The sequence below is a fragment of the Gambusia affinis genome, linkage group LG05, assembly GCF_019740435.1.
Source record: "Gambusia affinis linkage group LG05, SWU_Gaff_1.0, whole genome shotgun sequence".
NCBI classification, from domain to species: Eukaryota; Metazoa; Chordata; class Actinopteri; order Cyprinodontiformes; family Poeciliidae; genus Gambusia; species Gambusia affinis.
This window is the reverse complement of record NC_057872.1, coordinates 31871482-31897620: the sequence shown is the minus strand read 5'-3', so window position 1 is coordinate 31897620 and position 26139 is coordinate 31871482. Positions and strand designations below refer to the sequence as shown.

General features: G+C 50.7%; 3 protein-coding genes across 8 annotated transcripts; 1 reads left to right on the top strand and 2 right to left on the bottom strand.

The window, feature by feature from the left end:
* Positions 1-46: 46 nt before the first annotated feature.
* Positions 47-4414, bottom strand: pnp4b (purine nucleoside phosphorylase 4b). Its single transcript, XM_044116696.1, has 7 exons — positions 4276-4414; positions 3961-4133; positions 3256-3359; positions 2872-3047; positions 2617-2801; positions 351-430; positions 47-250 (listed from the first exon to the last, which is right to left on the bottom strand). Exons 1-7 carry the CDS (start codon positions 4296-4298, stop codon positions 113-115), a joined length of 879 nt encoding a protein of 292 aa, XP_043972631.1. The 5' UTR covers positions 4299-4414; the 3' UTR covers positions 47-112.
* LOC122830902 (ankyrin repeat domain-containing protein 34A) lies at positions 437-10471 on the top strand. 5 transcript variants are annotated; one of them, XM_044116677.1, is made up of 4 exons: positions 437-593; positions 933-983; positions 1061-1099; positions 6537-10471. In XM_044116677.1, exon 4 carries the CDS (start codon positions 6614-6616, stop codon positions 8207-8209), a length of 1596 nt encoding a protein of 531 aa, XP_043972612.1. In that variant the 5' UTR covers positions 437-593; positions 933-983; positions 1061-1099; positions 6537-6613; the 3' UTR covers positions 8210-10471. The 5 variants fall into 5 exon arrangements, with proteins under 5 accessions (XP_043972612.1, XP_043972616.1, XP_043972615.1 ...); XM_044116681.1 differs by lacking the exons at positions 437-593; positions 933-983; positions 1061-1099 and adding an exon at positions 4327-4347; XM_044116680.1 differs by lacking the exons at positions 437-593; positions 933-983; positions 1061-1099 and adding an exon at positions 5480-5560.
* An 18-nt stretch (positions 10472-10489) lies between these two features.
* iqgap3 (IQ motif containing GTPase activating protein 3) lies at positions 10490-26026 on the bottom strand. 2 transcript variants are annotated; one of them, XM_044116664.1, is made up of 38 exons: positions 25859-26026; positions 22952-23039; positions 22717-22873; positions 21316-21393; positions 21157-21233; positions 20546-20613; positions 20304-20417; positions 20055-20233; positions 19899-19977; positions 19296-19459; positions 19125-19212; positions 18895-19058; positions 18652-18812; positions 18454-18569; positions 18215-18378; positions 18053-18143; positions 17808-17975; positions 17596-17738; positions 16937-17107; positions 16780-16863; positions 16250-16321; positions 16085-16154; positions 15499-15707; positions 15288-15440; positions 14952-15115; positions 14646-14870; positions 14439-14579; positions 14237-14321; positions 13774-14006; positions 13567-13699; positions 12871-12973; positions 12605-12728; positions 12446-12533; positions 12159-12371; positions 11928-12091; positions 11734-11859; positions 11555-11663; positions 10490-11279 (listed from the first exon to the last, which is right to left on the bottom strand). In XM_044116664.1, the coding sequence occupies exons 2-38, from the start codon at positions 23014-23016 to the stop codon at positions 11166-11168; spliced, it is 4857 nt and encodes a 1618-aa protein (XP_043972599.1). In that variant the 5' UTR covers positions 23017-23039; positions 25859-26026; the 3' UTR covers positions 10490-11165. The 2 variants fall into 2 exon arrangements, with proteins under 2 accessions (XP_043972599.1, XP_043972598.1); XM_044116663.1 differs by having other exon boundaries at positions 25846-26022.
* Positions 26027-26139: the final 113 nt, after the last annotated feature.

The window sequence follows — 26139 nt, the reverse complement described above, 5'->3', positions numbered from 1 at the left end:
AAGTTCTGGAGGTTCTGGAGGTTCTAAAGAGACCTGGAGACCAAAGAAGGTTCTTCACTTTTATTGTGGACAGAAATCAACTGGAAACCAGGAGCAGCTACAGGTGTGTGTCTCAGTGTGTGTTGATGTTCTGCTGGCAGCGGCCAATCAGAGTGGAGACCAGCTTCTGCAGAAGCTCCGCCCTCATCTTGCAGATCTCCAGAACCTCATCATGGTTCACCTTTTCCTCACGGCTGTAGTCCAGAGACACCTGCAGAAGGACAGGAAGAGACGGGTGAGGAGAGGAAGAGAGACGGGTGAGGAGAGGAAGAGAGACGGGTGAGGAGAGGACAGTGCGTCCTGTCAGAGACCTTGTTGGTGACGAGGGTCAAACCCAGAACTTTGAGTCCGCAGTGCTTCGCCACGGTGACTTCAGGGACCATCGACATTCCTGGCAGACAAGCGAACGTCACTATGGCATCCAACCAACATCCAACCAACATCCAACCAATGGTGTAACACGGCTTGATCTTCTACAGGAGGTGATAACACACGAACACGTGGTCGCCATGATGAAGGCTACCATCAGAGACACCCAGGACCTGCCCATGTTTGTGAGTTCTGATTGGCTGACAGGCTGTGGGGTCATCAGACCCAGTGGTTTACACTCAAGAGATTACAGCAGAGGGTTCTGGTTCTGAGAAAGCAGGGGAACGGGTTCCTGAATTCATGGTCCGTCTGTGACTCTAGCCGAACGGAACCGTTTCTGAAAGGAATGGTTCTGCAGCGGTTGGATGGAGATGATCCAAACCTTCAGTAAATTATGTTGGTAAATCGGATCAGAACCCAGTCTAGATTCACTTCTGTTGAAGGATCCAGAACATTCTGCAGTAAATCCTGAATCTCAACCTCAGTTCTGGTTCTGATTGTTGTTTATGGTTCTTTTCCCCTAGGAGACCAAGATGACCCGGTCCAGACTGAAGCAGGCTGTTCAGCAGGGACAGGTAGGTACTGGATCAGAACCAGCTGAGCAGAACCAGCTGAGCAGAACCAGCATATTGATCTGTCTTTCTGTTTGTAGAGTCTCAACTGGACCCTGCCGGCTCCAAACCTGTCCAAGGTAAACCCAGCCTGTCTCTCTACTTGTAAGCTGAAGCGGGCCGCTGAAGCGGGCCTAACCCCTAACCCACCGGAGTGGGATCTTTTATAAATTCTTATTGTTCTAATGAAAAGAATAATTCAAGAAAGTTGAGTCACAGACAGTGAGAAGAAACATGATCAGAGGAGTTTTGATGCAGATTCAGGGGAAAAAGAACTGATGACATTTTTTGAGAAAGCCTTGATGAGGATTTCCTGAAACTGTCCCAGAAATGTCCAGGGGTCTCTTGTATAAAACACTGTGCGGTCTTCACACTAAAACTTGGCGTAGGACAAATTTAAAAAGCTCCAGATGTTTGAAGCCGTGCTGCGATCAGAGCTGCTCACCTTTCTTTTATTCTTCCTGATTTGGGGAAACAGAGCAGCTGCTGCTCCGCCTGTCGCCTCCAGAAATACATATTGATGTAAACTGGTATAGATACCAGGAAGTCTGCCGCCACGTTAAGCAGCAACGGTCCATGGCAACGTCCTTGTTTGTAGCAGAATAAGTATCTATAATAATAATAATAATATAGTTTATTTATATAAGGTCACATAAGGTCACCTCACAAAAATAACAATGAAAGAAAGAATCCTAAAGATCTTCCAGAGCAGCAGAGCGTTCAGCCGGGATTTAAATCTTCATCCTGAACCCAGGAATCAGGAGCACAAGTTACATTTACAGAGTCCAGATGATTTCTGTCCGGTACCGGTACCGGTCCAGCTGTAAGTTCTGCTCAGAGCTCCAGGATGATCAGTCTGGATGAATCTAAACGCTGATAAACCAGCAGATCAATCTGATCAATCTGATCTCTGATCAATGGCTCCATGTTCTCCTCAGGTAGCGGCTCACCTGGATGCAGCTACTGATGGACCTGTGATTGTCTCCACACCTGATCAATAATCAAACTGTCTGATCAGCCCTGGTTTCTCTTTAGGGACAATAAATAGATTCATTCAGACCAGGAGTTTCATCTTTATGAGACTCAAACTGAGCAACATGATTGTTGACGTTGGACTGAGGTTTTCACATCCTTTATTTCTATTTTCTGTATTTTCTGTTGGCTTATTGTCTGAGGATAAACGGGTTCAGTTTCATCGTTTAAATGATAAAATATTAAAATCATAAATCCTGGGGTTTGATGCTTCCTGCTCTAAATAACTGAATCAGATTTCAGTGGATTTTGTTTTGACTCTTTGTAGTTTATTATTGTCCACAGAAAAAGTTGGATGCTGCTGAACATTTTCACTGCAGGTCAAAAGTTTGTGTATATTTATGCAAACTTTCATTTTTATACCTGCCGACTTCAGTAACATATGAGGTGCACAGTTTTTGAGCGCACGCCGGTTTAGACATCGGAGAGATGTGGGAGGACAGAGAACCCTAACCATGAAGACATCAATCACAAACATGGACAAGTTGAAGGACAATCTAACCAGGACATCATGTCCAGAACCATGCTGCTCCTGTCTTCATGTCGCCCCTCAGCCCCGTCTTACCCACGCAGTCGCAGCCCAGCGTCAGCAGCATGCGGGCCTCGGCAATGGTCTCAAAGTTGGGTCCGCTCACCATGCAGTAGACGCCGGTGCGGACGCTGCAGCCGAGGTCAGAGGCCACGTCCAGCGCCAGCGTCCGCAGTTCTTTGCTGTAGGCGTCCGACATGCAGGGAAACCGCGTCCCGAACCTGGATGGGGGACGGAGGGCAGGTTTACCGTGACGGAAAAGGCTTGGCACTTCCGGTCGTTGGGCCTCACCGCTCGTCGTTGGGTCCGCAGAGAGGGTGCTGGCCGGCGAAACCTGGCAGGTTGATGTGATCCCGGATCACCATGATGTCCCCGACCTTGAAGTCCGGACAGATCCCCCCCGAGGCGTTAGTCACCAGGACAGAGTCCACACCCAGCAGCTTGAAGATCCGAACTGGGAAGGTCACCTTGAGGTGAGGAAGGGGGAGGAGGAGAAGGGGAAAGGTGGGAGGACCAAAGGAGGAACCGGAGGGGGGGAACGGGAGAGGGTGTTGGGAGACGTTAACACAAAGACAAACTCTCAACTAGCAATACTTTCTTTGGACACAGAGGTAGAATTAGCCGTAGGCACCCTCCCGCCCCAGTGCATGCTGGGTAGCAATGAGGACGACTCACCTGGCAGAGGGAGTAACCTTCGTACAGGTGGAAGTGTCCCTTCATGAAGACACAGGGCGTCTCCTCGATCGTCCCAAACACCAGGCACCCTTCATGGCCTGGGACTAGAAAGCAGAGACAGTGGTTACCATGGCAACAGCTCAGACACGTCATCATCATCCAGGACGGAGCTAGGTTGAGGGAAGCAGTGAGATTAGCCAGACGGGATGAAAGGTTGGAGAAAAGGGGCAGGGTTTCTGGGAGGAGGGAAGATGGAGGACAAAAGGCTTTGCTTCATAAATTCATTTAATTTAGTTTCATCATGAATCCAGTTTAGATTCAGTGATCAGTTCATTTTTACCAGCTGACCACTGGAGGGACTGGGTTTATTGGGTTTACTGGGTTTGGTGTAGCAACCAATCAGAGCGAAGGCGAGACCTGCTGAGAGACTCGTGAAGATTAAACTACCAGGACAGATTCTGCTGTTAACCGTCACGTTCTGGATGAGAGCCAATGGAGACATTTGGTCCTCATTCCTCACCAGAAGGTGGCGCTAACATATTGGGCTAATGCTAACCAGCAATTCACAAGAATAAACAACCACTGAGTCACTAAGCAGCTAAATGAATCAGATTCCAGGATCAGATGACCCCGCCCACTCAGAATCTGACCCCGCCCACTCAGACTCTGACCCCGCCCATTCGCAACATGACCCCGCCCACTCACCTGTGCTGACAGGGAAGTTGGGGATGTCCTGGTACCTGAAGGTCTGCTTGTCGGTGGCGGCTTCAGCCAGCAGGCCGAGTCCGGACCCGCAGATCACGGCCACTTTGGGCCGGTGCTGGGTCTGGTTCTGGAGCCATTCGGTGGTCAGCTTGTAGTCATCAAAGGAGCAGCAGCTGGAAGTGGGTCAGACGAACAGAATCAGGTTCTGTTCTGCAGTCAGCGTTAATTGGACCAGCTGCAGAACCTGTTCAGCCTGGACCACCTGGTCTACAGAACCAAACAGAACCAACAGAACCTGTCTAGAGCGGGCCTCACCAGGAGCTTCCTTTGCTGAGCATCGTCAGGCTGTGGAGTCACCAGGAGGAAGAGGAGGAAGAGGAAGAGGAGGTCAGAGTCCTCTCCTCTGATTGGCTGATTTCAGCCCCACAAACACTCTGTGGTGCATTGACTCCATGTGACTTTGCCCTTTGACCTCTACAGTTTGTTCAGCCAGAACAACCAATCAGGTGAGGTCAGCTGGCCCACAGCAGACCTGGTTCTGGTTCTGACACAGCACAGGTCGGTACGGGTCCAATGAAGCCGGGTCAGAAGTGGCTCTGCAGGGACGGAACCAACCGGACCCGTCAGAACCATAAGAATATTAGTTCACTTTAGGATGAAAATGTTTCATTTGTTGAATCAAGTTTGTTTGATTTGTTCAGATGTTTATTTACAAACCGAGAAACTAAAAAATAGAAAATATTTTCATATTTTGACTTCATTTTCAAACATTTACAAAAAACTCAGTCTGTCCCCAGTCTGTCTCCAGTCTGTTAGGAGCAGTTTCTCCTCTGCGGCTGCAGACCAGCAGGGTTTGTCACTGTGGGAAACTTTTGCAGGAATTTAGCTGTGGTTGCCATAGAAACTGGGATTCTACAATAGCAACAGTGTGTTTGTGTGTTTGTGTGTGTGTGTTCTGCAGTATTTTATTTTTAACTTCAGCAGCTCAGTGATCAGGTTGACACTCCATCAGTCCGAGGGCTCCAGCGCTTTGTGACATCACCAGGTGATCCATGACCCGTGTTGTCCAGGTGACCTCCAGGTGACCTCCAAGTCCTGATCCTCCTTCCAACTGATTGGATCTGGACCAGAACTATCCCTCCAGGATTCAGCATCCCGTCTGAAGGCAGCTGGAATCTGACTCCCCACCAGCAGGGGGCGCCTCTCCATCGCTGTGGTCTTTGCAGAACCTGACAGAAACTCTGCTGGTGTTGCCGGCTCCAGGTTCTGGTTCTGGCTCTGCCACAGGACTCCTGGGTCTACAGCAGGTGTTTAACTCCTCAGTTCTTCAGGCTGAGTATCAGAACCCGGATCAGAACCAGAATTGGATCCAGGAAGACCTCAGTCTGGCCAATCGCTGCTCTCTGCTGCCACCTGGAGGCCCAGCTCCAAACGAGACCGACGATCCGTTTGGTCGCGTGTCGATAATCAGGTGGTTCTGCTGCTGCCACTCGTTCCCTGCGCCGCCCCCTGCTGGATGCAGAGGGAACTGCAGTTCTGCTGAGTTCTGGTTCTGGATGTTTCCGCGCCTGGACCAGAAGTCTTCGGCAGGCACCAGGAAGTGAGTGTTGCTATGGAGACAGTAAGGCTGCTTCCTGATCAGCTCAGATCTGACTGAGCTCTAAGGGTTAATTAGGGCTGGGAGGAAGAGAAGGAAGAGGAGGAGGAGGAAGAGTCGCGCAGCGGCTCCGTCAGTCGGTCGGAACCAGCTGAGGAAGAGAAGGAAGCCGCTTCTTCAGCTGCGGTAAGACTGGCCTTCCTCCTCTTCATCCCACCGTCCTTCTTCATCTTCATCACCCTCCTCATCTTCATCATCAGCTGCAACAGTGGGCGCGTGCCCGTAGTTCTGCTCGTGCAAATGTTGAAATGGTGATGAAGAAACACCGTCCATCTCCTCCCTGCATGCGTGTGAGTGCGCGCGCTGCTGCGGTCAATTCACGCGCACACGCTCGTGCAGGAGCTGAGTAAATATAGAAAGCGATGCGTCAGAGTGGCGCGGTGACGTAGCAACGGTGACGCCGCATTCCTTCACAGCTTCATCGTCATCATCATCGTCATCATCATCATCTGGTGACTGATGAACACAAGTAGGACAGGGCGCCTGTTGACCCGGATCAATAATGCAACTCCCAGTCTGACCAGTAAGAGACCAGTCACGATTGATAAAGACAGTTACCATAGCAACACCCGTTGGATGAATGAACGATGGATAGTTTATTGGATGAATGTTGGATGGATGGACTAACTTTGTTCTGTAATAAGCAGAAGAAGAAATTCTGCTGTAAAGTGTTAATTGACAGAGCGCCCTCTGTGGCCCAAGTGGGAAGTTCATGACTTGTATCAAATGAGATCAGCTGCTCAGACATTCAGGACCATCATCTCGTGATGATGATGATGATGATGGACCAGCAGAACAGCTGGGATACTTCTGCATCACCATCTGATGATGTCACAGATCATTCCAACCAATTAGACGGCAGCAGTCTTCTCTGTCTCTTCAGATGTTCATGTCTAAGTGCCTTGACTGTCTCTTGCAGGTCATGTGACTTCAGAGAGAATGTCCAGTCTTGAGCGAGCTTCCAGTGGACAGCAGGTGTAGGAGAGTCAAAGGATCATGGGAGATGGAGGGCCCCTGCAGACGGAGGGGAATGCTCTCCTCAAAGCTGTGTTCCAGGGAAAGCTGCGGCTTGCCCGGCTGCTGCTGGAAGGCGGAGCCTACATCAACGAAGGCAACGAGCGGGGAGAGACACCCATCTCTGCCGCCTGCCTGGGGAGCTATGACGACCCGCAGACCCGCCAGAGGATGGTCCGCTACCTGTTGGAGAAAGGTGCTGACCCCAACATCCCAGACAAGAGCGGCCGCACGGCGCTGATGCATGCCTGCGCCGAGCGGGCAGGGCGAGAGGTGGTGACCCTGCTGCTGGAGAACGGGGCAGACCCCAGCCTCAGAGACTATGCCGGTGCCTCCGCCCTGGTCCACGCTATCAACAGGGGAGACCGCGACACACTGCAGGTACTGCTGGACGCCTGCAAGGCCAAGGGCAAGGAGGTGATCATTATCACCACTGACACATCTCCATCGGGCACCAAGAAGACCAAGCAGTACCTGAACTCGCCACCATCACCCAGCATCGTGGACAAACTGTCCCCTGCTTGCATGTCTCCTTCAGAAGTGGAGATTGGCACTGCGTCACCTGCAGGGGACAGGACCAATGGTGAGGAGGGCATCTTCAGCTTCGCGCTCACCTCGGCCTTACCACTGCCTTCGGCTCGGCCTCCAGGTGAGAAGCGGCCCCCACCTCGGAAGTTCCTGAAGAGGCTGAACTCAGAGCCCTGGGGCCTGGTGGCACCCTCGGTGCTGAGCGGAGTTCCTCCAGACCGGCTGGACCCGGGTCTGGAGGAAGAGGGCAGTAGTGATCTGAGCAGAGCCACCGCTGAGATGAACGGTCTATCCATCTCGGAGCCAGTCCGGACTCGGTTGTCACGACGACACAGCATCGAGACACACGACCCCTGCTCTCCCAAACCAATCGACCGTTCCTGCTCTGAGGACTGCACCGGCCTCTCTGCTACGTCCTGGGCCGACAAGGTGCAGCAGCACCAGATCCTGTACAGGAGAAACACTGCCCCTGAGCCCCAGGAGAACACTGGGGGGTCTGGGGCTATCCGGCTCCTGGTGCACCCTAAACTGAGCCGCATGGAGCACTATGAGTCCGACACTCACCTTTGTCCAGAGTCCATCCCTGGATCGCCAGACTCCGGGCGGGTGTCAGTGGAACGGCGACGATATAACGCCTCCCCATTGTCCCTGGTGACCAGCTCATCCAGGGAGTCTCTGGAGAACATTCCCAACTCTGTGTCGCCCATCACCATGCGCCGTCGGCCCCCAGGTCTGCTGGAGCGCCGCGGGTCCGGGACGCTGCTGCTGGACCACATCTCCCACACTAGGCCCGGCTTCCTGCCTCCTCTCAACATCAACCCCCACCGACCCATTCCTGACATTCGAGCCAATGGAAAACCCACCTCCCCTGTTCACAGCGGACACAAGATCCTGGTCCCCATGGCCCCGATATCTCCCAAGCGGGGCCCCGAATTCAAAATGAAGAAGAAGCTGATGAGGAGGCACTCCATGCAGACAGAGCAGATGAAGCAGCTCTCCACCTTCCAGGAGATCCTGGCTGAGAAGGTGGTTGAGTCCAATGGGGACTGAAGACAGGAGGCAACAAAGCAGGATGGGTAGCTGCTGAGTCCTAAGACCAGGTCCTGGTGACTGAGGTGAGCTTTGTTTGACACCACCTGAGTGGATCAGTTGTCTTCACTGAGGTTTGGATCGAAGGGATGGTTCTGATCAAATGGGATGTTCCCTGCAGCCGTCAGAATGGTACCAGTTTGGAGAATCAGAACTTTTCCCAATCTAAAACATCAACTTGGAGGTGCGTTTGATTCAGAGAAGGTCCTGTATGACGACATGTTGGTGCTGGAGACTCGACAACCAGGCGGATCCTGAACCTCCAGGTTGGTCACAGGGAAGGGGAGGTTCTGACTGGAGCCACACAGTGGCTCCCACAGGACCAGAACCTTTCAGACCAAACCCTCCAAGATCCAGCCAGTGGTCAACCATGGGTTCTGGTGGTATCTCTGCTGAAGTGTGGGGGCATCTCAGAGAGCTAGGGATGGTCCTCTAAAGAGAACCGAATGAACCTCCTCACATCACTGTATTCTGGATCAGAACTGGTCCTGCAATGTAACTGGGTCAATTTCTCTGAGGTGGATGATCTTCAGGACCTCTCCAACCAGAATCAAAGGCTGCATGACTGCAGGGAAGGTGCTGAACCGCTCAGAACCAGAACTATGGTCCATGTTTCCAGCAGATCTCAGTAAGAACCTGAGGAGAGTCTGATGCAGGCGAGGTGAACCCTGACCTCTGAGGACCAGATGCACTTCTGGCACAGAACCAAACTCTGCAAGAACTTTTTCTTGAACAACCTCGAACCAAGACAGAGTAACTAAACCCCAAAATACTCCCTATAACCGGTTCTTAAGAGTTCTGTCTTTATTTTTTTGTACAGACATTTTCATGCAAACTTGTTTAATTGCAAGATTTTTTGTCTAAAACCATCTCGGTGCTGCCCTCATTAGGTTGAAGGGTGGCTACTGCAGTTGATTTTTCCTGTTGGTTCCAGCTTTATGTCACTCAGCGGGTATTAATGCTAACCCCTCCCTCATCCCCACACTTGGCTCCACCCACCTTGGTGGGGTTTTTTTTTTTATAAATTTGTCAGGGGGCAGAGCTTTGCTTTCTGTTAATTACACTTTAAATCAGCCTGAAGGTGGCGCTTTTGTCCTACTGCGCTTCACAAACTAAATGCTCAGATCTCATTTTAACAGTTTGCTGATGTGTAAAGACTGACCCCTGGTGGTCACAGCAGATTCAGCAACAGGTCTCTGGCAGGTTCACGGATCTCAAGTCAGTTTTCATCTGCAGCTTGGGTTAAGCTATAACTAAATCTGACATGTATTTTAATGATTCAACTGAATTTAAATTTAACTGTTATTTTACAGACTTATTCCAGATTGATATCAAATCTATATTTGAAGTGCTTCAGTTAAATTGCATCAGGGTGTCAAACTCCTGTCCTGGAGGGTCGCTGTCCTGCAACCGTTAGATGAGCCTCTGCTGCACCACCGGAATAGAATAATGAGCTCTGAGAACTGATCTACACGAGGAGGAGGTCATTAAACTATTTCATTCCAGAGTTTTGTTCCTGGCTCGTCTAAAACCTGCAGGACAGCGACTGGAGTTTGATACCTGTGATGTAGATGTTCTGGTTTAGTTGAAACCGGAAGTTCAGGTTCTGAGAAAATCAGATCAGACCAATAAATAAAGTACTTTAATCCAGAACTTTTCTGTAATGGATGAAATACTGAGTGGAAGGAAAAAGTGTGAGGACCAAATTGTACGAGAAGCTTTGAGTTTTCTGGGGACGTGCTGTGGTAGCACAGGGGGTTACCAAGCCCCGCGTTAGGAGGCCTTAGTCTTCGACGCGGACGTTGCGGGTTCGATTCCTTCCTGTCTGCCTACTGTTGCAAAAATATGAGCCACTAGCGCTGCAGAAACTTAGAAAAAAATGGAAGAAAAAAAATGATGTTTTCTGATTGGCTGTCCCAGCAGGACTTGGTACTGGTTCTGATCGCTGTGGTTCTGTAAATGTTTGGTGTAACTTTGATTCTCCTCCATGTTCTCTGAAGAGGAGCTCCTGTTGCTGTCTGGCCGATGAAGGACAGGAAGCTGACAATACGACATCCTGACGCACCGAGATTCTGATGGACAGAGACCCGGTTCTTCCACATCAACAATTAGAAAATAAAACTTTCATCCAACTAAGTGCTAATTTCTGGGTCGGGTTGGAAACCGACAGAATGTTTTCAGAACATCGCAGTCCAATGACCCAAACCCAACCACCGGGTCAGAAACTTGCTGAGACACAAACCAAGAAACATAAAGACGTTTATTAAAGATTAAAATGGTCCTTTAGACAGGAAGTGACATCATAGTTACAGATCACCATTCAAAAGCGTAAACATCACTAAAGTGACCAATGAAATCAGTCCAACTGAACTAAGCTCCGCCCACACAGTTGTGCAGGAACTGGATCAGATTTTCAAAATAAAGCTTCAGCTTGCACCCAGTGTTAGCGTCTCGTAGCTTACACAGATAGGCACGAAAGAGGAGATGACTCACTCTAATCAAGTCCTCAGAAGCACCAGTGGAAACTTTAAAGTGCAAAGATCAGTGAAAGTGGGATGTATTACTATGGATCAAAATAATATAGTATGATCTAAAACAAAGATATGTGTTTGGGCAGATGACTTACTCTGCTTAAAGTTTACTAATACGGAGTGTTAAAAAAATAACACTTAAATAGATTGGAGTAAAACAGAGCCCTGTACTGAGGTCCATTTTAAACAGAGATAGTGTAGAACAGACATCTCACTCTGATCAAACATCAATAATAGAGATAGGAGTAAAAAAAGAAGCCTCACTCTGATACATACTGAGGCACATTTAAAACAACATAGTAGTGCAGAACAGATGTCTCACTCCAGACAACAAGCAGTGAGACACCAGACAAAGATAGGAGTGAGAAGAGAGAGCGTTGGTTGGTTTATTTTTTGAAGAACTTCTTGTTGAGAAGGAAGATGAGCAGATTGACGTTGACTTTGGCTTTATCGAACATCTTCATCACCGCCACGCCCTCGTACTGCAGCTGCAGCAGGTCCTGGGCACAAAACACAGCAGCTGGAGCAAGGTAGGCCCAATGAACTAGAACCAGGACCAGGCAGACCAGCACTGGGTTGCTACCATCCCACAACAAGAATCCCACAACGAAAGTTAATATTTCAGAAACGGCTATTCAGGTTTTCTATATTCAGGTTAATATAGTTGTTGAAACTCGTAAAGAGATTCAGAGCAAACATCGTCGTGTCTGAGATGTTTTCCTAATGTCAGGGAGACCTGGCCTGTGTTCTGGTTCTGACCCGGTTCTGGTGGTACCTGGTATCGGAGCAGGAAGTCCTCCATCTGGACGCCCAGGAAGCGGGCGCTGATGCTGAAGCTTCCCGTCTCTGGACCAGGTGTGATGTCGAAGACGACGTTCCTAAACCTGCAAGAGGTCAGAAGGTCAGAGTGGTGGTGATGTCATGGTGATGTCACGTTCCCCCGTCCCGCCTCACTGTGTGACCGGCAGGTCCTCGATCTCCAGCAGCACTCCCTTCTCCTGCAGCCGGGCGGCGCTGTAGCTCAGAGCAGGAAGCTTCTTCTTCCCTCGGCTCTCTGCTGCGTTCCTATTGGTCCCTTTGCTGCAACAGAACAACCGATGACGCCACTGAACCAATCGGGTCTCTGGAAACGCAGCGGGTCGTCTCACCTGCCGGTGGTCAAGTAGTCCAGACAGGAAGTGATGTAATGCCTGTAGAAGTCAACCTGCTGGCGGTGGAAGCTGCTCTTCTCCTGCAGGCGGCTCAGAGTCTGCTGCAGCTTGTGAAGCTCCGCCCCCCGCCGCTGGCGACGCACCCGCTGCTGCCGGATGTCCTGGAGGGACAGATCAGGTTCAGTCCGGGCCAAAACCGGATTGGGCTGGTTCTGGTCAGGCTGTTACCTTGGCAACCATCTGCAGGAGCTGCTCCTCGGCCCGCGGCGGCCGCAGAACGCCGAGCGCCTCCAGGCGGCGGAGGCTGCGTATGATCTTCCTCTTTTTCTCCTCCAGGCTCAGGTTGCCGTTGGCGACCAAAGACGGGTTCCTCTTCATCTTCTCAGGCGTCAGGGCGTCCTGCCGCGCCCGGCGCTGCACCAGCCAACCGTGACACACTTCCTGTTTGGAAAGAGAACCCAGTCAGTCGAGCGTCGCCCGGTCAGTCGAGCGTCGCCCGGTCAGTCGAGCGTCACCTGGTCAGGTGAGGTCTTTGTTTTCAGGATGTCCCTCAGAGAGTCGCCTGGCTGAGTCCTGATGACGTCGATGATCAGCTGCTTGGTGCTGAAACCAGAACCACAAGTGAGCAGAACAGAACAACGTGCTGACCTACAGGACAGGTGAGGCAGAGCTACCTGAGCAGCAGTCCTCGGACGTCCGGTCGGTCTGAAGAGTCGTCAAAAACATCAAATTTATTGGTGAGAGTCAGAGAAACTTCCATCTTACTGAACTCTGACCCTGGATCAGCCGACGCCTCACCTGAGGATCAAAAACCCCAAAAACTCGTCACACCTGGACACCTGGGTCCAACGTCCAAACCCAGGAGGACCGGTTAACTGTACAGTACTATGCTGCCGCCTGACCCGACCCAGACCCAAACAGCAGCAGCAGGTAACGGTACCGTTGAGCTCCTGCAGGGAGGGAACCGGTCCGAGGTCATTGAGGATTAGCCTCAGTGGGTCCAACGGGTCGGGACACAGAACCTCCTGGTGCTCCAGCAGCAGCTGCAGAGACGGAGGCAGAAGGTCCAGGAGTTTAATGTCTTAAAGCGACGGTACGTATGGATCCTCCAGGAGCCATTTTATAGCCAGTGTGTAATAAACAAGACATGCTTTAAAAGAAATTCAACTTCATAGTTTAAGGTCTTGAAATTGGGCCTCTGTCTCTTTAAGAAGCTGCTACTCTTTCTGACGCTTCGCCTTCAGGAAGTCATCACAACAATGTTTCTCCATGATGCCGTTTGCACCTGGACTGACTGGAAACTGCAGCTCAGAGGCTAAGTCTAAGTGTTTAGGCATGGTCTCCATGGCGACCCAAATGGTTGCCACGGAGACCAAAGGGTTTCTCGACATGAATGAAAAAACAAAACGAAGCAACACTCCCAGTCCGAAACATGATACTGCCCCTTTAAGAAAGGCAGCAGCAAGAACACGTTGAGATGAAACGAACAAAGTCAAACACAGAAAACTAGCAACACCAAAGCTAGCTAGCACTCTGCCCTTCTAGCCGCGGCTAGGCTAGCGTCAGCTCAATGGCGCCTCCCCGGAACCACAGGGACCTTCTGGACCCAAAGAGTCTTGGTTCTGCTGCGGCTCACCTTGTGAGTGTTGAGCAACTCGCTGACGGAGATGTAGACGATCGGTTTGTTGACGATCAGCTGCTCAGAGAACTCGTCCATGCTGAACCGCTCCTCTGGTTCGGGAACGTCACAGACGCTGAGCAGGAACTTCCTGTCCAACAGAACATGAGCGGCAATCAGCAACGCTTCCCCTGACCTTTGACCCAAGGCTGCCGGCGTCTGTACCTGAACCTGCTGTGAGTCTGGGTGATGTACTGGTTCAGGGCGTGAACGTGGTAGCCGTCTCCATGGAAGTGCTTGTTGGCGGCGGCGTGCTGCAGCATGCGGGCTATGGATCCCAGGATGTGGCGCTGCTCCGGCCGCAGGGCGGATCCGGCCGACCGGTCCACCACGTCGAAGCCGTCCGGAGCCACGATGGCCGGATTCATGTAGCGATAGTACACCAGGTTTCCCACAATCTGCATCCCGGTTAGAGGAGAGACTCAGACTGACGGACAGTAGAACTAGAAATCTGTTCTAGAAATTCAGCGGTGTCCTGAGATTCTTCTGGCCTGGTTCAATCCAGACCAACCTGAGCTGAACATCCAGATTTTGTTCTGAATGTTTGATTATTTAGTTCTGAACAGTTTAAATCCAAAGAGGCACAGTCAGGGTCCAGTCAAACTGGGAACATTCCAGTACGACTCACCTTGTAGAGCTCAGCCTCACTGACTGCAGGGAACTTTGTCTTCAAGGCGTCTCGGAGAACCTTGGCTGTGTAACGTAGGCCATACCTGCCATCAGAAACTTTTGCTGATTGATCGCCGGACAGTTTGAATAGAACAATAAGTAACAGGACGTCAGGCTGTGGGTGGACGCCGACAGGAGAGAGCAGGAAGTTGGGGACCTACGGGAGTTTGTTGAGGTTGGAGGTGATGGCTTTGAGGACGCGGTCCGTCAAGTTCTTCAGGTTGATGATGGCGATGTCGATTCTTCGCTGGACTTCCGGGTGGGACAGGGCATCCTCCGCAGAAACCTCGTAGGGTAGAGAGCTGAAGGGACGGAGCCGGTCAGGTGAGCCCCTCTATGACCTAATGACCTTATACTCGGTGTCTCACCTCTTGTGTCCGGTCTGGGTCTCGGTCTGATTGATCCAGGTCTTGTAGACCTCCAGCGGGTCGGTTCTGATGCTGAGGGTTTGGTCCAACAGGACGTCCTGCAGCGCCGGACCCAGGGAATCCCGCAAAGCGTTCTGACCGCGAACCTGCCGGTAAAAGTTCACCAGCATCTTGATGACAGTGGGATTCCCGGTAATCACTTCCTGCGGCTGCTCCACCTTCAGTCTGACAACACACAGGTGTGTTCAGGTGCAGAGTGACATCACAGCCTTAAGACGGGTGCTAGATGACATCATAGGAGGTTACCTGATCTCATATCGGAGTGCTTCAGTAAAGAGCTGCAGCAGCAGGAAGGCGTCTCTGCGGTCGGAGCCGTAGTTGAACAGGCTGAAGACCAACATCTCCACGAAGCAGGTGGAGCGGCTCTGCGGCATCAGGAAGATCACATGGGCCAGGTAGAGGGGCTGCGTCTGGAGCAGAGCAACACGCCGTTACACCTGCGGCAGGCGGAGCAGGCCGGACTCACCTGCGGCAGGCGGAGCAGGCCGGACTCACCTGCGGCAGGCGGAGCAGGCCGGACTCACCTGCGGCAGGCGGAGCAGGCCGGACTCACCTGCGGCAGGCGGAGCAGGCCGGACTCACCTGGAGCAGGTAGAACAGGTGCTGGTAGGCCTCCAGTTTCTCCCTGCGGTCGCGGCTCAGAGCCTTCAGCCCTTTGCTTCTCTCCATGTCCATCAGGTCCGACAGGTGCTCCTTGTTCTTCCCGGTCAGCTTCTTGCAGTGGGACACCACTTCCTGTTGGAGGCACGAGTCAGAACCAGCAAAGCGGGACGGAACCTGTAACAGCTCCCACCTGCAGCGTGGCCCGGTTCCGGACCAGCAGGCCGATCTTCAGGTCCATCAGGTCGAGGTCGGCCTCCAGCCGCCGGTTAGCACGGATGCTCCGCACTACTTCCTGCCGCACCCGCAGAAGCTCCGCCTCCTCTCTGATGTCATCGTCTCCAAGGTCGAGCAGGCGCAGGAACCTCCTGATCACAGACAGGGGGGGCGTGTCCGAATGCACTGGGGAGGGGGTGGAGCTAGTTAGTGATGGTCAGCGGCTCCACCAATCGGGCACCGTAAACTCAGCCAGCAGTAGGAGTGGCATCAACTAGTCACAAACTCATGACAAAACTGATTTTTCCAAGAAAATTTATTTGAACTAGATGAGTTCATCAGACAGCTCAAATTGTATAAAAATGTAAATAATTTACCAAAGAGAAACTGAAAATGTCAGCATAGGCTCTCTCTCCCTATCCATCCAACTGATCAGCGTCATTCTGCCGTGGATTTAGCTGATAAAGCCTCCAAGTTGTTGTGAAGCGTTATGACGTCACCGCGACTCGACTTTTATCATGTTGTAATCGACCTTAAGAAATGTGAAGTCGTTCAACCCCTACCCAACAGGCGGTACTGGTTCCGGGCCCGGCTTGCCCGGAAGAACGCCTGGATCTTCACCACAGAGTCCACCTGTCGGAGGTATCACATCATTACCATGGAGACGTTACACGCACCTGGACACCAGGTTTGGATCAGAACCAGTTTGGTATCAGTCAGAAACTCACATTCTGCCTGAAGAATCGGAGACGGGTCAGAAATCTCCTCCTGGCGAGCCACATCCTCACCACCGCCTGGATCTGCACAGGAGCGTCCACATAACGTTAGCGTCCAGCGCAGTTAGCGGCCCACGCTAACATTTGCAGCCCACGCTAACGTTAGCGTCCAGTGCGCATGCTAACACCCAGAAGCGTTGCCAGCAGTGTGATTGGTCCGTTCTCCACCTTTAAATGCATAAACTATAAACCTATCTTCTATAAACTTATCTTGTAGAAATAAATCTGCTCTGCCAGTGAAACGCTCAGAACAACAGGGCAACAATCCGGCTTTAGAAAAACAAAAAACAAAGTGTTGTTATTTTTTTATTATTTTCCTAAAAACACAAAGGCTCAGCCTGGCGGTGGGGCTAGTAAAGCATGGCGGGCTGCCAGGCCTACAATACACTGGAGGAAACCCTGACCAGGTGAGTCCCAGTCGCACCTGAGCGTCTCTGAGTGAAGCTGTTGTGACGGCCCAGAGTGGTAAAACCATCAGTTACCTTGACGACGGACCTCCAGTTCCTATAGAGGAGCTGCAGCCGGCGGCGGTACGCCCTCTGCTGGATGAACCTCCTCCAATGAGACTGAAGAACAGAGAGAGGCGATGATGATGATGATGATGAAGATGATAGTAATGGGAGTGGCAGCAGCTCTTACCTGGATGATGACCACAGCAGCGCTCTGACCAATAAGGTAGCGCCGGCGACCCTCCAGCTGCTGCCTGACCAGGAAGCCCCGACAGCGCGCCTGCAGGCCGACCACCAGGGCGGCGCTGCTGCGCCACAAGATGCTGCGGTTGTAGGATGCTGAAACGCTGCTCACTACTTCCTGCAGGGGGCGACAACAAGTCAGGCTCCAGCCAATCACCTTGCAATAAACCAAAAACTATCAGACATGATCAATATCAGTATCCAGAATATTCAATAATTTTAGTGAAGCGCACAGCATTCTGGGAGGCAGAGGCCAGCTAAGCTAGCTGGGTAGAATCAGCTTATTCACCAATACAGAGAACGAACCAATAATTATTCATAACTGAAATGAAGTAGTGATAGGGTGGTCCAGCCACTCAGAGCCTCTGAAACTAGACATGAATCGTGTTGGCCCCTCTAGCGGATCGGACCGGATGGCACACGTCCAACCGCTGCGATCCGGTCCGCCTCTTTTCCATCAGCAGATCCGGCCGGCTGTTCTCAGACTTTAGTACCTATTTGAGGGTTAGCTCCCTGTGGAGCGACATGCTGTCTGGGTTGGGCTGGTTCCTGCTCAGTCCAGGTGTTTATTCTGACCAGGTGCAGCTACAGGCCCTGCCCCTTCACCTGCATGTCCTGCCGGGTCAAGAAGCGGCCGCGGTTCTGGAAGCCGTCAGGTACCTCCCAGCTTCCCTCCAGCCGGCTCAGGTGGAAGTAATAACACGACCCGTCGTCCAGCTGGACCTGGACCCATGGACTCCGCTCTGCACCTGGACATGGCAGAACCTTCACTAGAGTCCACGCCTCACCTGGACGGGCTTCACCCGGACGGGCCTCACCTGGACGGGTCCGGTCCGCCAGCCGGCTGCTTAGTTCCTGCTGGTACGCCGCGGCGCAGTCTGGCAGAACGCCGCGCAGCTGCAGGTCCGGCAGAGACAGAACCCGCAGCGTCTGCTGGGCCCGGTTCTCCTTCACCGCCTGGTTGGCGGCCGCCACCGCCAGGCACACTGCAGGAACGGGTCAGAACCACACAGGTGGGTCAACAGGTTCTGGGCCATGAGGGAGCGGTTCTGATCGGACTCACGCTTCAGGGCGTTCTGGCTCTGCTGATTGGCTTGCTTCACTACTTCCTGGATATCAGCCAACCACAGCTCAGCTCCTGGGTCTCTGCTGATCTGATTGGACAGAAGGAGAATGATGAGGACCCCTCAGTAAAGCACTGGTTTCCTGTTACCTGTGCGCTCACCTGGGCTTTGTCGTGCCTGCAGCTGGTTAGCAGCGCCAGGTACCTGCAAGCGTTGGCAGGTACGACGTCCTCCAGGCCACCAGAGGGCAGCAGCAGAGCAGACAGCAGCTGCTGGACGTCTCCTCTCATCAGCGCCTCGTTTATCAGGCTGACCGCCTGGAGCTCTGTCACACAGGTAAACACAGGTAAACACAAGTCCCCTGGTGCATCAACATGGTGTGTGTGTGTGTGTGTCGTACGCTGGTGTTGGTCCTCGGCGCAGCTGTTCACGCTGTTTATTCCTTCCTGCAACTGATTCCAGGTGAGCATGGCTCCGCCCTCCTGCTGCTTCACACCTGCCAGGTGCTGCATGTACCTGGCCAGCACAGACCTCTTCTTCATCATCATCATCATCACCAGGTGCTGTGAAGCACTGCAGGTAGACGACCTGCTCTCACCTGTCCATGAGGGCGCTATCCACATCACAGAGTCCTGCAGACGGACTGACCAATGAGGAGCTGAACTGCTGCAGATGTCCCGCCTCTAGGCTCTGATTGGTCAGAGCAACTGCTGACAGCATCTCCACAGCAACAAACAGCTCTTCCTGGTGCAACTCCCCCTGGAGGACAGAACAGGAAGCTACAGGACCAACAGAACCAAGCAGCTTCCTACTGGACCAGGTGGGATCCAGGTGTGTCTACCTGAGTGGTGCGTCTCTGCAGCAGCTGCAGCTCCCGGTGGTAAAGTGCCGCCGCAGCTGGAAACACTTCAGGCAGCTGGAGGTCAGAGTTCATCAAGCTGCTGACGGTGCGCCTGGGATCACTTCCCCGCAGCGACGAGTTGACGCTCTGCACCGCCAGGAGAACTGTGAGAGAGGTGGACAGGTGAGACAGGTGAGACAGGTATTTCCTCCAGCAACAACAGGACTTACGTCTCGCGGTGCTCTGAGCTTCCTGGTTGGCAGCAGCGATGCTCTCCTGCAGCTCAGCTGGCTCCAAAGGATCCGAGGAGCCCAGGTCCTAGGTCAAGGGTCAGAGGTCAGAGCGGTGAGCCACAGGTAAGCAAAACATCTGGACCCAGAACGTCTGAGTGCGTTTTATACCAGCGCCTTCTGCTGGCGGTCCTCCAGCAGCTGATCCAAGTACCAGGTACAGTTGGAGCCACGAAGGCCCCTGAGGGCCAAACATGGCTGCTGCAGCGCAGCAAGCAGAGAGAGTTCATTGGCAGCGTCCAGAGCCTCGTCCACCTGCTGCACCGCACACCGCACTGCCACACACAGGGAGGACCAGTGAGGGCCCTGCGGGACCAACGGGGCCCCGTTGGGACCAATTCAAATGTTTTGTGATTTTATTGAGTTGAATCTTAATTCCAGTTTGTAACTCCAGAAATTAGAACTGAATTAAATTAATTGTAATTAATTATTCATATAAATACCCTAAGAATTCAAACCAGTTAAAATCAGAAAAGGGTCAACAGCTGTTTGCTGTAAGTCGCAGTAAAAACAAGGAGGTGGATGTTGGTGCTTCACTGATTCTGTTTTTTCGGGGAATCGCTGCAGATTAAATTAATTGTCTTGGTTTTTATTCATATCAGATTTTGTCATTTTCTGAAAATTTCCTGATCGTCTTATTTTCACAAAGTTATCTTTATTTCCTGTTTCTCTCCTGCCGTCACGGCGGTCCGGGTCAGTCTGCCATGTTCTCACCGTTGACGCCGCCGATGAGCTCCTGGATCTCCCGGCGGCTCAGGAACTCCTCATACATGTCTCTGTCCTCCCGGCCTCCCTGTCACACACACACGCAGGTCAGAACCGGCGGCCGATTGGACGGCAGCGTTTCATCTTCGACCAACCACGGCTGACCTGGTGAGCCGCTTGCTGCGCCTTCCTCCTCCTGGCCTCCCACAGCGCCTCCTGGTAGGCGGCCATCAGCGCCTCCTGCAGGTCGCAGAGCAGCGCCGCGGGGTTCCTCAGAGCCGCCGCAGTGCCGCTCACCTCCCCCTGGGCCACCGCCTCATTAATGGCCGCCACGGCCGCGTGCACTGAGGGCGGAGCACAGCGTCAGACACGTACCTCTACCCCAGAGCTGCCAGCCAATGGGAGCGCTCCTACCTGTGGCTTCGTCCACAGACAGCTCGTTGGCCAGGATGCCTCCGATCTTACTGAAGGCCGGCATCTGGATCCCGTATTTATCCAGCTCCAGCTCCATGTTGCTGATCTCCTCATCTGCAGAGTCACATGTTACCAACGTTGCTCTCTGATTGGTCCAAATATACACCAAGACTCAAGCTGGCTGCTGATGCTACCTGGAAAACACACCTGAGTCTAACACTCACCTGTCTGTCAACATTTACCTGTGAACTTTACTTTTCCATAGAGGTCATAAATGGGAGGAGCCAAGCCGAGTCTGTGCAGGTAGAGGCTGCAGAGACACGAGAGACAGACAGGTGAGCAGACAGACAGACAGGTGAGCAGACAGACAGACAGGTGAGCAGACAGACAGGTGAGCAGACAGACAGACAGGTGAGCAGACAGACAGGTGAGCAGACAGACAGGTGAGCAGACAGACAGACAGGTGAGCAGACAGACAGACATGTGAGCAGACAGACAGACAGGTGAGCAGACAGACAGACATGTGAGCAGACAGACAGACAGGTGAGCAGACAGACAGACAGGTGAGCAGACAGACAGGTGAGCAGACAGACAGGTGAGCAGACAGACAGACAGGTGAGCAGACAGACAGACATGTGAGCAGACAGACAGACAGGTGAGCAGACAGACAGACAGGTGAGCAGACAGACAGACAGGTGAGCAGACAGACAGGTGAGCAGACAGACAGACAGGTGAGCAGACAGACAGACATGTGAGCAGACAGACAGACAGGTGAGCAGACAGACAGACAGGTGAGCAGACAGACAGACAGGTGAGCAGACAGACAGACAGGTGAGCAGACAGACAGATGTACCTGAGGGCGTGGATGCAGTAAACTGCTCTGGGCATGTTCTTCTTGTCGTAAACGTCTGTAGTTTCAGGATGGAAGATCTGGAAACATGAACAGCCAATCATGAGTTGTGAAGCTGATCAGCTGACCAAGCAGCGACCAATCCTGTGAAGGTTGTCTGACCGCCGGCAAGCCCAGGGTCGTCATGGCGTTCCTCCAGTGGTTTATGTTGTCAGTGTGACGAAACTGGAGACCCACAGCCTGCACAGATCATTGTTATTGATTAGAGGAATCGGTTCTGATCGGTTTCTGGAACGGAACCGATATTCGGAAACAAAGAACTTGTTAGAAACCCGAGGCTGCATGACAGCCGGGTTTTCTGATCAATGTTTCACCTGGCCTGGCTCAGGGGTTAGCAAACATGAAAAACAGCTAGCCACTGAAACATTCAAGATGGCCACATTATCATGAAAATGTACTTTTTGCATTAAAATCGCTAACTGGATGAACAGGCTTCCCACAGTGTACCCTAAGTTTGGCGGCCAGCCATTCTTTACTAGCCCCTCCGGCAGACTAAGGGTTAAAGCCGGATCACAAGCGTCTCTGTTGCTCTGAGCAGAGTTATTCCTAAAAGATACATTTATAAGTTTATAGTTTATGCATTTAGGGCCAGGAGAGCGGACCAATCACGTGGCTGGAGCCTCTGCAGCAGCTGGATCTCTGAAGTTGATCTCCTCCTTTCACTGGAACTGGACTCCTGTATGGATGACCCATACAGGATGACCTGTATGGGTCTTTACATCAACCCCTGTGAGGAATCATGTTTCTCTGGAGAACTTGAGCAGGTTTTCTGGGGGAAACTTGGATATATGCATTCGGTGTTAAATCATAGCCTACACATTTTAGAAATAACACATTTTCTTGATTTTTTTTATTTTTCCGGTGGACTTTTCTCATGGTTGCAATGGAAAATATATGTTTGCACTAAAACTTTCAGTAGCCACAACTACTGCTAGCTGTGGCTAAGTTAAGTTAATTAACCTAGTTGTGGCAAAAAAATAATAATTAAGTTCACTGATCAGCAAACAAGAATCTTACCTTGTCTAATGCTAAACTGCTAAACACATAAAAAGTTACCAGTAGCTAACGCCACTAAACATTTAAAAAACTTAGCAGAGGCTAATGCTAACATGTCAGTCGCTCTTCTTCTTCTCCTTCCTGGTCTGAGACTTGCTAACAGCTAACAGTCCTCCAGTTCTGATTCTGCTGCATTTTATCACTTTAATGTTTCATGAACCGGATGACCAAAACAGGATGTGACATAAAGTTCATCCATGAAAATGGGAAACATTTTATGGCAATAAAAGGGCTAAGCTATCTGCCATGCTGAAAAATGGCTGTCATCCTGAAATCCAAGTGGCTGATGGGAAATATGAAAAGTGTGCGACCTGAGGGATTAGCATGCTAATGCTTGTATCCACAGTTGAAAGACATTCACAGTAAAATGCTGAACTATTAACACAAAAACCTCAGATCATCATGTTGTGGTCTCTGGACCGGACCAGAACAAAACCAGTACCGAACCTGGTATCGGAACTGTTCTGGGTCGTAGATCTTCTTCAGTGGCACGGCGGTGGGGGCGAAGTGCTGACCGAGTTTGGCCAGAATGACTCCATTACGTAGCGCTTCCTCCAACTGGAGCGGGGCAGGAAGCTCCTCCCCCAGACACGCCTCCATCCACCTGGGCAGGAAACACAGGTCCCAGTGAGAAAACCCCTGCATGGAGGCACCAGACCCAGTTCTGGTTCTGACCACAGACCTTTTAGCCTCCTCCAGCCTGCAAAGGTACTGATAGGCTACGTTCTGGATCCTCTGCTCGTCCATCTGTTCTGCTGTGAGACGCTCATCTGGGAGGAGAAGGGAACAAAACACACCTGAGACTAGTGGAGAAGACATTTTTTCCTTTTGATGCTCAGCTCTCACTCTCAGTGGCTCTACCTCGCTCACAGCAGAGCTAAGCTTTGATTGGCAGCACAGCAGCCTTGTGGCCAATCATGTGAGGATTTGGCATCATACCTTTTGTGAAAAGAGGGGGGGCCAGGTGAGTCCATCCCCACAGTCAGTAGAAAGCAGTGAGGAGGAAACCCGAAATCTGACAGACACCTTTAAATAAAGCAGCGTCTGGCTGCAGTTTATAGTAGTTCAGTAAAATGTATTTGTACAGCACATTTCACTCATAAAAATCACAAAATGCTTCACAAAAATCACATCAAACTTAACATATAAAGTTTTAATTATTATTTCATAATAATTCATTATATAATAAAGGTATTACATAATGAATTATTATTATGGTTGTGCAATACTCTGCACGCTTTTGTTTGCAGAGTTTTCCTCGAATGATTATTAAAATTCCTTGAGGAAAATGTATCTGCCTCAAAGCTTTGTTAATTTATGTTTTATTATTTAGCGCACCCATTACTTGAGTTGCACAGCGCTGTCACTTCCGCCTATGAGTTGTTGACGAAAACAAACTTATCATCATAACGTTCAATTTTCCAATTCGGCCTGTGGGGATTTTATTGATAATGTTCGGGGTTTCATGGTTTTTGGGGACCAATAAGCATCTTTACACTGACCGGCTCCATGCCTGGAGAACGGCAGCCTTTCTCCTCCAGAGCTGCTGGTTCAGAGCTGCAGGTATTTACACAGGTGAGCTGATGGACTGAACACGGCGGGCGGCCGAGCAGCTGATGGTTACAGTGGAAGTGCAGCTTTACCGCACAATAAGTTCATATGATCCCGGTGTGATGAGCCTGGTGGCGGTTCGTGGCTGTAGATGAGTTTCTGAGTGTGAGGCACCAAGGTGCCGTAAATATCCCGTATCGCTCCCCCGGTTGTTACGTTCTTCTGTCCTCTGGTTTGTTTCCTCCCCTCTTATGTTCGCTCGCTCGCCTGCCCCGAGGCCCCAACTCCACATTTCCCGTTTTCTCAAACCCAAAGCTCGACAGGTATGGGGCAAGGTGAGAATTCATCTATTAAACTGACTGAAGATGAATACATAAACTACAAGCTGGAGCACAGACATTTTTTATAAGCGCATTTGTGAACCTGCCTCTTTATTGTTAAATTGAATTGAATTTCAGGTTTTTGTATAACTTTTCTTCTGGTTAACCTAGAAAGTGAGCTATTGTTGTTACTGGTTAATTTTCTAAATTACAGAAAAGTAACTGTTAGGGAAACTCAAATATGAAAAATTGGACTGATATTGATATCTGATAGTAACACCTTGTGTCAAGCGCTGCCTCCCACAACAGCCTTCCCAATAAACTTGGACTTATTTTATTGTAATTGCTCAATGAAACATAAGTAAAACTGCCAATGAAATGTCATCGTTTGGCCACCGGAGCACACACAGAAACACAAGAGTGCCTATAATTACATAATAAACAAATAATAATGTATTGCTAGTATTTTCAAGCAGTCTCAGACAGTTTTGTGATGGGTTTGATGAGCAATCTGATGGCCAGTGGGAGACAGTTATTTCTGAGTCTGGCTGTTCAGATCCTGGATGAACAACCAGAATCAGAGAGGATCTGGATTGCTCTGTCTAAGCAGCGTCTGCGTGCAGTGGTATGGATAAGGGGGAGTGGAGTCCCAATGATCCTCTCAGCTGTCTTCACCACTCTTCACAGAGACTTCCAGTCTGAGGGTAGCTACTTGCAGCTCCCAGACCAGATGGACACACTGCTGGTCAGCAAGCTCTCAATGGTTCCTCTGTGGAAGGTGGAGAGGATGGGAGGCGGGAGGGAAGCTCTTCTCATTCGTCTCAGAAAGTGCAGGCGCTGCTGTGCCTGTTTCACCAGTGAAGTGATGCGGGTTGTCCAGCTGAGGTTGTTTGTAATCTGAACCCCCAGGAACTTAGTGCTGCTAATGACCTCCACTACTTTGTCGTTAATGAGGAGTGGTGTGTGTGCTTCAGTCAAGACCTTCTGAAGTCAACAATATACCAATATATTATTTTATCAAAATTTTTACCTGATTACTCGATTAATCGTAAGAATAATCAATGGATTGTAGGAGTAATAAAATATTCGTTTACAACAACCATAGTTAGATTAATGTTACACAAAAGCAAGATTGTTTTCAGAACTAACATCAAATTAGTCAAAAACAGCTTTTCATAAAACGTAGAGTGCAAAAAAGATGTATTTATATACATAAAAAAAACATTTATATTTGCCCAGTAAAGCTAAAATATGAGGCAGATGATGATAAAATGTGAGACGTTTGGGAGCCGAAAGAACCGGCTCTTCATCGGGATCCGTGCCAAAAGAGTCGGCTCTCTGAAAACAACCGAACTTTCCAACACTAAACAACCCAGACCGGCGGTCAGATACGCAGCAGAACCAGTCCACCATCAAGAACACACATGAGTCAACAGAACATGATTTGAATAGAACTACAGTGGTCCGAGAGGCTCCTATTCAGCATGAGTCCACAACCAGAACCAGAACCGAACGACCAGAACCCTCTGTTTTAGTTAATTCTTGGTGTTTCAGCGATTCTGGGTTTTAATTGTACTACATTAATTCGGTTCTGCCTCCTCTGACTAACTATAAAGTTATTCCATGAACACTAAAACCACATTTTGAACAGAACAATAAAGCACGAACGACGAGAAATTAATAAAACTGGTTTTTAGAGACTCACAGCGGCTCCTTACTGCTGGTTCCGACATGTTGTCCCGGTTCTTTGTCCTCTGGCAGGTGAAAAACCGCCTCCCGGTTCGGTCAGAAGATAAAACTGGACCCGAATGTGTTTGCAAAGCCTTAAATCAGAAAAACAAGCTCCAGTACTCAGAGCTGGTTCACACACTGGTTCTGCTGCTTCTAGCTACTTCCTGTCTGAGGTTTGAAAGCTCCCGCCGCTCTCTGATTGGCCCAATCATAGTGGGCCAATCAGAGATAGTATCGCTTCTGCTATTGGCCACCAGGTTGCCGCGTT